We start from the raw sequence: 12,007 nt of genomic DNA, 5'->3' as shown, positions 1-12,007 counted from the left end.
CCCAAAATGCCTCTGAAACTGTTTTTTAGAGAGGGGAAAACATTGTGTGGATGTGCGCGAGTCCACACAACGCCATCACGCCCTACACTATGTGGACTTCCTTTGTGCAGAGGTCCACACTGTGTATGGCACGCCTGCACACACACCCACAATCAATCAGGCCAGAATATATCATTTGCCAGATCACAACGAAACTAACAAGCAAAGTCCTACAACCTAAGTGTTTCCCTTTCATTTGGTAAGGAAAATCTTAAGCTGGAAATCACCTGCCATCTGTCAGTGCGTAACCCCATGCCTACAGAAAATGTACCTGAGCATGAAACCTACACTTGCATATACACGTAGTACGGTGGACTCTGTGTGGATCTGTTGCTGCTGCCTTGTACAATGCACATGCACATGTATGCTGATAACGTATTATTCTGTTCTGATTAAAATAACATAATCTTGTCTCATGTTTAATGAGTGGAGTTTGGGTACATGCAATTCTCCCTGGAACAAGATGCAACATGGCAAATTATCAGCAATTCATAAATACCTCAGACAGTCTCCCTATTCAACAACTAGCAACTTGACTGTGTATTAACATCTGATAATGCCAGCTGAAAAGTGGTAATATCCGCTGCGTAATTCACTCACTGGTGCCCGGATACAAGAGAGTTTAATCAATTCTAATTGGTCAAGAGTCTGGGTGCACATTGCTCGCCACAAGCGCACCAAGTCCATGTAAGGAGATTCTAAACTAAAATGGACGGGGTTGTTTTTCGGAAAATGAAAAGTAAAATTTTAGAACAAAATCATTTGAAATCAGTCATACACGTATATTGACTTCGTTTGACACTCTGACTAAACAAGGTATTTATGAATGGGAATAAATACATGTATGTACTAGGCTGGTCTTAAAGTTTAAAGACCGGCTGAGGAGACTGAACACTGATAATGCCCAAGCCGCCATTCTCCTTAGCCAGTCTTAAATGCACATTTAAGACCGGAACCAGCACGTATTTATTCCCTTATTACAAGGAGCAAAAGGGTACATAAACAGGTCAATGTCCTCACCCCCGGTTTTCAACAGACGCCTCCTTGACGTGCACATAAGTCTTTGGGAAAATACCCTGCAAGAACAAGGGTGAACAAAGACATACGATAATATGAGACCAGGAACCAGACTTCTAAGTCAGAAACCACTCATCCCCAAATGCACAAGTCTTGAAGTTGCCCGCGGAAAGTTCCAGTCAACTAGTCACAATAGATTCAATTATGTCCAAATTCCATGCGGCCGTTAGACTTGAAGTTTGTCAGGCAAAAATAAAAGTACCGTAGTTATGCACTGTGCACATTTGAAGTAGGGTAACTTATGACACGAAAGTGGAGCCGGTACCTGGAAAATACGACACTTCAAGAACATCAAGTGGATGTTGTACACATCCTTGAGTTCTTTCAGGTTTAGATATGAATGTATTAACCCCAACAGCCCTGAATCCTCCAATTTTAATATGATTTTGCACATACCCTAGGGAGTTAGGGTTAACATGGACTTGAGAGCTAAACTCCAATAGTAAAAACCACATGACTGAATATTTATAAGAAAAGTCAGGAATCTAATGCTGAAAATGATAGAAAATTTGATAGTCAAACAACCAATTTGCACTGATTTTTTTGAACAGATTTAAAGCCATGAGCATAGAGTAAGCTGCAACAGGAAATTCTGTCCATTTCTGCATACATTTATAAACTGGCTCTGTTTTAGGCTGGACGCTCAAATGAACATTCACAGGAGCTGACAAAATCATAATGGGCAATGTAAACACACAACAGTGAATAACATTTCAAACATGTCAATTGGAACAAACTCTAACTGAAGATGAAGTAAAAATATTATGTACATGGAGGCTACACATTACAAACATGTACATTACTTTTGTATCAAGTTGCAGATCATTTTTCCATTGTTGTTTAATTTCAACTTCTGGGTTCCTGAAAGTCTGGGTGTGAATATCATGTATGCGTTTGTAGCAAAGACAGTTAATAAGAGAAGCAGGCACATGTGGCAAAGATATGGTGTAACTGTTCAGCGCTTTATATTTATGCACTGGAAAATACAGGCTTGCGAACATGCACAATGTACTCGTACATATACAGTGGTGCAGCCAGGAAATTATAATAAATTTATTGTAAACACAGTCTGATGGAAACCAGATGTGAATAAAATGGCTCTCAAACAAATTTTTATTCTTTTTGCCTCTGGGTAATTCCAGAAATTAGGGGTCCATGTTTTTTGTGTGTCCCTGTCACATCTGCCATGAATTTCTAAGTTCAGAACACATTTTCTAATTTCCAAGAGTGAGAAATTAATGAAAATTACCGTCCAAACAACTAGTAATAGTTTGAAATCAGTTCTGGTGATATTTCCATGTCAAATAACAAAGGCACGACGACGGGGCACAAAAAGGTCACACTTTTGGACCCCTAATTTCTGGAATTACCCCTCTCTGAAAAAGTGGCAAGTTGCATCTGGCATCAAGAGAGTGAATCTCTCAACAGAAGTACCTTCAATGTAATCGCCATCAAATGGTATTCAAGGATACTGGCGACATGCTACAAATGTTTCACAGGCACTGGTAAAAATGATACCATACATGTGTGTAGGATGGAACTCCATCGTGCCAAACTGATTTATGAGTGAGTGCATACAACTAGCAAGGAGCTTTGGAAAGAGAAATCCCACAAGGAAACTTACCCTGAACCTCCGGTTCCTCGTTGTGAAACCTTTATACCAGCCTGAGAGGAAGAAAGGGTAAGGACATGAACAAGTTATACTCTAGGTACTGTGGGAGCACACGGTGCCCTGCATGTACCGTACATGTACAATATAATGCCGTACATCATGTCACAATCACAAGCCCTGTCCAATAAACATCCCACAAAATACAGCCTTTTTGAAATTAAATCAAGGTATGCGCTCTTTGTTCCAGAAAAGTGCTCAAAGATTGAACAACAGGTTCTCAGTTGATATGCTACATGTAGGGCTACTAAAATATAAAAATTGTATCTTAAATTCACAGGCGAATGTAGTATTTACTACAAAATTGCTATTCTATATGTATTTTAAATAAACGTATTCAAATGTAGTATTTAATACCACTGAGAATAGTCTGGCCAAAATCTCTGAAGAATGTAGCTCTTCACATGCATATACTGAGCTTGTTCACTTTCCTAAGCAAAATTTCTTGGTTGTTGATTCAACACTAACTGCTGAACAAAAACAAGAACATCCAGTTCCTCCCCCAAATGACAAGTCTGGCTAAAAATGAACTCGTAAATCTACCTCACAGCAGGCTTCCATTCACAAGAGACAGATCTGGGATGATTGCAAGTGTTAGAATGGGCCTTGTAAGCCATGACTAAGACTTGATAGCCCTCAAATAGATTCTCCTTAGAACTTCTCGGGCAGAAACAAACTATTAGGCCCCCTTAATATTGAAAGCTGATTGAGGCCGCATCAACACTACTTTAATTAAAAAAAAAAAGAGGACCTGTGGTTGAAAATGTACATCCTGCACCTTAACTCCAAAGAACAGTTACTTTCCAAATTGGTTTGTCCTTTCGTATTTTATCTAATACAGTACGGTGCACACTTTTGGTCACACTATGAAAACTGCCCCCTAAAGAGATGAAGGCATCCGATGAGACCAATCATCTGAACTACATGTATGACAACCATCCCCTAATGTCTTAGTCGGTACAAAAGAACAGGTACTTTACACCTGCGCGGGTGTGGGGGAGGGAGGGATTGACGACGGGATCAAACTTGCGAGATTTGCTTCAGCCATGGTAACAGTGTACATCCGTGCTCCCTGAACCCATGTACTTGTCCACCTGAAACACTATGCCAAAAAGCCCACTATACTAGGGCCAGCAGCTTCATTCCAGCAGAGCCCATTTGGTCTGTGATTCTAGGCAGTAGAATCCCACTAACAACATAACCTACAAACCCCCATCTGAAGTACACAAGAAGGCAAGTTGTGTATACATGTAACTCTCACTTAAAACGAGAACCAGCTGTGATCAAGACAACAGAAAATCCCTGGTGAATAAATCAAGCAGTCCCAGACAGCCCTACCAACATTTCCACCATGTGCACCCAGATCTTGTTTATGCATATGCCATGTACACTGTACATGTACATTGTACATGTAAGGTGCACGTACATGTACCATAGGAAACACATGGCCTTACCACACATGCACTGTACAGTTTCAATGTTTGATGTTAGCAGTGTGCTTCAGCCGGGAACCGGAATGCTTTCGATTCCGCACCTGCAAAAGTTGCCTGTGTAATTGGCAAGTCTGCATATCCTGCAGTTGGCCCAGATGTCGATTTCTTGCCCACATGGTTTAATTCATTTCCTGTGAATCTTCTTCGTCAGAGCTCAGCTCTGCACATGCGACAGCACAGCACCAATCCCTGGCCATGCACAACGGCATGCCCACCTCAATGACAAGTTTAGCTTCCCCGCAGTGAGTGGATTTCTCAGTTGAAACACATGTACTGGATGAAATTACAACGTTGTAAACACAGTGTACAGTGCAAAGTTTAAGTAGACAAAAACAAAAACAGCCGAGGCATACAGAACAACCGATTAAACCCCAACTTTTAAAGTTATTAATGAAGGCACGAGTATCAATTGTTGTCAGAGACAGCACTGATATTCTTGAACATCAAATGATGGAGTGAATGCAAACTTTGCTTCGATACACTTCACAGGAGGGAAAACAGAAGAACCCCCTTTTTAAACATACATGTATTTGGCACTGAGGGTAAAATAAGAAAAAAAACAGTACATACACATGTAGGCCATTGAGCAATTCAAGATATTACGGGTCCATTTTTTTTTTTCATGGGCCCGTCACATCTGACATATGATTTTGTAAGTTCAGAACACATTTTCTAATTTCCAAGACTGATGAATTAATGCAAATTACCTGCCAAACAAATACTGTCGTAATGGTTTGAAATCACTTCTGGTGATATTTCCATGTCAAATAACAAAGGTCAGATGTAACAGGGACACAAAAATGTCACACTTTTGGACATGTACATGTATGTATACTTGAACACATGTTTTCACACTGTTACACATGTATCTCAGGGTGACATGATATGAGCTGGCATTTGAGGAGTGTCATAAATTATTAGGATGGAGGTTGACAAAGACTTGAATATTTCGGTGCAATGGCTAGACCTGTACAATACACTATCTGTTCCATGTTATTAAAAATAATGATGGTTTTAGGAACGAGCACATTAACTTTTGCTCTGAGAACTGAAATCAATTAAAAAGTATCTGATGTCCAAAATACGGACAGAGACAATTAGGAATCCTGTGAATCTTTTTAACCTCTTTCTCATTCCAACTGACCTGAACACTCCTCCAGGATCTGGACGGTGTCCCCCACGCTCAGCCTGAGCTCAAAGGAATTACTCCCCTCAAAGTTATAAATAGCTGTAAGGAAGGAAAAAGAACGTGTCAGCCATAAACACAAGTCCTGAAAGGCCCTTGATTGTAGGGAAAGTTTAGCGGTAGATGACGATTTTTTGTATACCATTCTCGAGGAGTTTGGATCTGTACAATTAACACTGCAGAAATATCCGGTTGTGACTTGTACACACTCTGACCATTATCTCCTTTGGACTTATTAACTTCCTCAATTGTAATTAGAATTTCAGTTCCCCCTTGCATCCTGGGAATTTTCCATGTACATGTAGCTCAGGAGTATCGGGTCCCTTTGAAGGGTCAGGGAACGTCACAGGTACAGTCCGACATTTGTTGCTGTCCATAGAGTAACCAGGGAAAATAATTGTTGAAAAGCACGCATGGTTTCAAGATAGTGATGGGACAAAACTCCCTATGAAGTAATTCTTTCGGCAAGCTGTCTAAAGACCCAATTTTTGGATAGTAGTGGTTCGTTTATTATTCAGCAAAGCATGCGCAAGCATTAACATGATACACATGCACATGCTCAGTTGCTATCGGCAGGTTCAGTGCACATTACATAGCTGCAATCGGCTAAAGGCGAGGGAGTCCCAGATGCTGAGTTTGGGCACATTTTGAAATATGACTCATCAATTTTTGATTTGAAATGGCGATCCCAGAATTTTGTTTTCTTCACAATGTACAGCCTTCACTGATTTCAAACTTCATAAGGTTAGTTGTGGAACACCCTTCTTTAGATTTTGAGCACTTCTTCAAAGGATGTATGACAGACTGCACCTTGAACATAAACCACAGAGCTCATTCTCCAAGTGAATTGTCACCAACATGTGTTCGTTTACTAGAATCCACCCCCCCGTCTGAAACCCTCCATTTTTCACAGAGATTTTCCCTCAAACCTTCCTATTAAACTCACTCAAATGCTCATGTTAGACCCCAACTAAATGTACTACATGTATAGCGTCTGTCCAAGTTTATGCATATCACACTTGACACAATTTATCTAAAATATGGCATAAGACTATGAGATGACATTGTAAACAATATGACTTTGGCACATGCTGGGCACATGCACACTGGATCTCTGTGCTGCTGTTGGGCCGGCCCAACTATAGCACTCTAGTTGGGACGGTCCAAACTATAGTTGGGACTGATGCTGTAGTTGGAGCTTAACACTTACATGCCGTAATTTGATAAAACATTCAAACACTGATATTCATAACACCCCCCCCCAAAAAAAAGGGAACAAAAACTCACCCACTGCATATTTGGCTTCAATGGTTGGCACCCAACCAGTCATGGCTGATGTTCCTATACACTCTCAGATGTGGCACTTACATTCTCACTGTGGGGACAATGCAGGACTTCAGAAGGACAGAGAATGAGGGGAAAAAAACAACCCAAAACACTCTTATTTCCAAAGCTATAAAGAATGTCAACCCATTAACATGTTTTCCAGTCAACTGCAAGTATGGTATGCCCCGTTTTACACATTTACATGTAACTCACTCTACACAACAAACTTTTATGACAGAGATGCACCACATGAAGTCACATTTATGACGCTGTTTTACCGTTCATGCCTACTTGACTCTAAAAACAAAATGCACTGTACATGTACGTAAATTAGTACACATGAACTGGTTTCCGTCAGGTAACTGACATGAACAGAAGGCTCACAAATAAGGTTCTTATTCAGAAGTCTCAATTGAAGCTGCCTGAAATTTTCTTTTTACAAGCTTTTAGAAAGTGCTAATTTTCCCACAGTTGGGGATGAGAAAAATTATTATTTGAAACAGACAATTCAACTTACAAATTATTTCAGTTTTCAAACCAAATTCTCCGCTGACTGAAGTCACATATTAGTAGGGTAAGCATTTACAGGTATTTCTGGAACTGGGTACCAATTTTATGTCAACACTGGGTACCCTTAAAACATAAAGAAACACAATCCCGGCAGACCATGTGCACAAAACAGCGCCCTTTATTGTACAAAGGAAGTCGCACATTGTTCACAACATTTGAGGGGAATCACCCCTACCTTTTATTAAACAAAGTGTAACCATTAATTTGTAACAAAAGTAGCTCTGTCAATCTCTAAACTGGAGTTACGACTGCGGGACTGGGTTTTCGGTGGCACAATGATTTTTCTGCGATTCTGCTCTTTACTTTTAAAGTTCACTACAAACATTTTATACCATATGTGGAATTTATTACGGGTAGCCGGCCTGAAAAAATGGAACAGGGTTTTGATAATCGACAGGAGGCTACCCAGCTTAGGCTTTATTAATTAAATTAAAACTGCACAAACACGATTCAACATGAAAATGATGCGCTTGACCTCAAACAGCCTTACGATGTACATGTACGTGTATCGTATAATGAAGCTTTGAGCATGAAGTTGTTTACAACTGTTAGACAACAAAACAACCCAATTCAGGATCTGGGAAAGTGGGTGTCTGGGCAATACTGAAATCCCACGCCTGAGGGATTTTTTTTAATTTGCATTCAATCAACTTGGTCAGCCAGCAGCAGCGGACAAAGAGACACTGATGAAAAACCATGTGGGTGTGTTTACCACACACCATTATGCCCTAGCTTTTAATCTGAACACTCACAGAACAACTGTGTTTTGAAAACATGCAGCAATACCAGAAACTGAATCATGTAGCTTATCATAACAACTGACTTAAAAAGAAACACCCTTTAATAAGAAATAGTTGACTGCACACTCGGGAATCTGCATCTGTTTTATCACAGTAGGAAATCAAGTGCCGGTAACTATGAAATGTCACATACATGTACATGCACACTGTATGGTTTTAGCAAATATTTATGTTCCGTGTATTTATTTTAGATTTGCATGCATAAGGGTGATTCCAGAAATTAGAAGTCCATTTTTCTCGTGTCCGTTACATCTGACATATGATTTTGTTAGTCCAGAACACACTTGTACATATACCTGTCAAACGAATACTAACAGTTTGAAAACAATTCCGGTGATATTTCCATGTCAAATAACAAAGGTCAGATGTAACTGGGACACAAAAATGTCACACTTTTGGACTCCTAATTTCTGGAATTACCCATAAACACTTAACCTACATGTACATGTACATAGACATGTAGGTTACACATGTGACTGTTTCCTCCACCGACTTGTAAAACTTTCTGAAGAACATGAATGTGACTTTTTATACCAGGGCCACATTTTTATCTCACTTTCAGCTTCCGAATGGTCCTCAAAAGTACAAACATTTGCTGTGATCTGTTGGCCATTTTGCATTGTGATGTCTCAACTTGACACGCACCTGTTTCACAGTAAAGCTGTGAACATGATTACACTCTCGATGCCATATCTTTGTATGAATTAAGCGACTTAAATTGATAGCAATAGTACAAGTACAACTCAAGACCTACGATGTGCTGAGTATTGGAAATGGCTTCTTAGAAATTGCTATTGGTTGGACAGACTGGTTTCCGCAAGCAGCGGACAAATTCAATTTTACACGGTGCGACCTACAAGGATAATGTTGCTGCTAATTGAACTATTTTCTCTCAAGCCAGCAATTTTTTCCAAGAAACCTTCTGAAATACTATAAACATACATAATGTGCAGGAAAGCTACATGTATGCCAATATTCTGTGAACCAAACCGTGAAGTTACGACAAGGTCACGTGGAAAGGGAGTCGGGACTCCAACTTCCATAATCCTGCAAAATCCTCTGAAACCTCCAGGTTGTTTGTTGAAAGGTCAAGGTGGGTTTACCCTTTAGGGTTACAATGTCATGAATACCATTCTCCCGGCTAATAGCCAAGTTTCTACATGTACCAACTGTATGCACCCCACTGAGAGTACATTCAGGTACCATGTATGTGCCTTTACATGTACTGAGCATAAATCTACCCTTTATAGGAAGTTCTCTTTCTTTTCATGATATCAAGTTCAATGGCAACATTCCAAAATAAATTTTGCTAGGTACACGTACATGTACCGGTCCACTACTTCCTGAAAAGTAAGGCACTACTCCGCTGGCCTCACTGGAGCTATCTTTTTGATGGTTCCGTACGCTGTGGCATTTTGAAAGCTGCCCAGTTATAGTATCAGATAAAACATCCGTTTGTGCTTGCTTTTAAAAGCAACTCTCCCCCAAAGACTCTATAATAATAGCTGACCAATATGGAAATACCTTTCTCGAGTGTATTTTGTAGCGTATAACCTATAATATTATTGGCAAAAAATGAGGATTTTTCTACCATCCTCACCTCTCATCTGGATCGAGGATCGACTAATCACATATCGGCTCAACCATTTTGGAAGTGGGTGAGGGGCGGCAATATTTAAAATGTTGAGAAATATGTACTTCAGGGAGTGAAAATATTTGGCAAAGATACGGTTGTGACGTTGTGAGACTAGTAAAGTCTCTGTTTTCCATGTACATGTAATTTAGGGATGTATTATTGTACGATTGCTGGGTAGCTTTCAAAAGGTCATAGCGTACGGAACCATCAAAACCATGGCCCCCAGTAAGGCCTACGGAGTAGTGCCTTACTGTTCTGGAAGTACATGTACACATACATGTACCTGCTGCAGGCAATGTGAAGGACCAGACAGGTGTATAGATTTTTTAAGTCAACCGGTTCTAAGGCACTATACAATCCAGTGCAAAAAGTTGACAGGCACAAATTCCCTTCATGTGATCCCAAATTTCCTGGCAGACAGACAGAAGTCTAGGTAAATGTGGCACGGAAAAAGTCATTGTTTAACAGCAACTGGTTTACAAATACATGTGCATGTACCGTTCCAAGTAATAAGACACCTAACTTGCTGCTGGGTAATACAGCACTTTGTAATAACACATGTGTACTTAGTCTTACGGGCCTATTTTCTAACAACCTTTGGGTGTTTCCAAGTCTCGTAACTTGGGAAAGAACATACTATTTCATATCACGACCTACATGTAACTGATGATCAGTCACTCAAATGTTACACAAAACTGAAGCTATGAAACTTTTTTGGGAGGGGGTTCGAAATCATTCCCATAGATTCTGTACACAATCAATGAATTTTGAAAACAAAATTGAAACTGAGAAATGTTCCCAGTTAAAACAACATTCCTCACAGAATATACAATGACAATGTTTAACAAAAGTGACTTGAAATTCACTGTGAAATGCTTTAGATTATGTTTAAAACCATATTCCTCATGGATTATGTGCACAATCAATGAAGTAGCATGCTGAGAATTACATATACAATTTGTATTTCTTTGACAAAATATTTTCAGGGACTGAAACGACTGATTAAGAATTATGACATTCTCAATAAAGATGGGAAAATTAATCTCAAGTTCACGTGTGGACCTCTGTGTGGGCCCACATGTTTTTGCATGAAATAAAATTTTTCGTAACTGTGAACATGGTGAATATTCAAACTTTGCCCAACGTTTGTAATTGTGTACATTCATCAAACTAAAAACTACACACCATTCTATAAACTTCTGGGTAAAATTAGACATCTCAAAATGAAAACATTTTCCACTTCCGCACACCGGCCCCCAAATACCAATCAGAACACAACCTAACCGCACGCACAAACATGTCACTGTCAGACAGTGCCACAACACGCAAAGCTAGTGATGCATGCCCACAAATATGCATTGTGAAAAACACTGACAAGAATTGACGAAGGCTGGGTCCGGTCACGGAGGTAAAAATGTGACAGACGATTTCACCGATTCTCCAGCGGAGAATCCCAAATCTACGAGTAAAATTCCACAGCATCTTCCAAAATACCACAGAAAATTTAGGATAAGTAAGAAAATGTAGGGAAGATTTGAAATATTACCTAGTTATTCTTCTGTCAGTCGATCATCAACTTGCGCCGCTGCCATGACTCAATGTGCACAATGCACTTAGTCTGGCTATCGACGTAACCATTGCCCCTAACGGGCTGCATAAAAATATATAAAACCCTGACAGATGTTGGAGCCGGTAGCCAGACTAAGGGTCGTGCCCCTCGTATTTTAACAAGTAGTTGACGAGCGTTTAGTCAAGCAAAGTTGGGAAGGGGTGGGAAAGGGGTAATTGTTCGAATTTACCTGTTTTCGTTGAACATTTTGAAAATATCATGTAACGTCCTTTGAGCCACTATCTCAAGAAAAAACCTTTTACGCAAATGGTTTTTAATTTGCCATCTTGGGTTTGATTGTTTTTCCTTCCTTAATTTAGGCCTATCATGATTGGCGTGATTGGTGGAATGATTGCATAAAACCATGTGTAAATAGCTAGATCAGATTAAACTATGGAGTTAAAAAGCCGAAAAGTCATCGTTGGAAAGTTAGCCGTAAAGTAAATGCAGCAGTGATAATACAAGAACAATTGAAAAAGAAATTAAACCTTAAAATTCTTTTACATATGGAATTACTAATCAATTGACAGTGCTTAATTAATTAGGCCCCTGTATAAACAGTCGTCGAGCCCTCGGCCCATCCGCCCGAGTCACAAACTTCC

The 12,007-nt window shown here is 39.8% G+C and overlaps 1 protein-coding gene across 4 annotated transcripts in view; it reads right to left on the bottom strand.

The window, feature by feature from the left end:
* The window catches only part of LOC110979850 (dedicator of cytokinesis protein 1-like), a 41,186-nt gene extending 29,707 nt beyond the window's left edge, over window positions 1-11,479 (bottom strand). For all 4 annotated transcript variants that reach the window (XM_022235963.2, XM_022235962.2, XM_022235964.2 and 1 more), the window contains exons 1-5: window positions 11,343-11,479; window positions 6,752-6,858; window positions 5,423-5,506; window positions 2,741-2,781; window positions 1,060-1,115 (exon numbers count right to left, since the gene is read on the bottom strand). In XM_022235963.2, the coding sequence (XP_022091655.1) occupies window positions 1,060-1,115; window positions 2,741-2,781; window positions 5,423-5,506; window positions 6,752-6,794 (224 nt within the window). In that variant the 5' untranslated portion in view covers window positions 6,795-6,858; window positions 11,343-11,479. The remainder of the gene's footprint in view (window positions 1-1,059; window positions 1,116-2,740; window positions 2,782-5,422; window positions 5,507-6,751; window positions 6,859-11,342) is intronic.
* Window positions 11,480-12,007: the final 528 nt, after the last annotated feature.

This window comes from Acanthaster planci, linkage group LG13 (assembly GCF_054643075.1).
Source record: "Acanthaster planci isolate LZ-2023a linkage group LG13, COTS_SCS, whole genome shotgun sequence".
Taxonomy (NCBI): Eukaryota; Metazoa; Echinodermata; class Asteroidea; order Valvatida; family Acanthasteridae; genus Acanthaster; species Acanthaster planci.
This window is presented reverse-complemented; position numbering and strand designations above follow the sequence as displayed.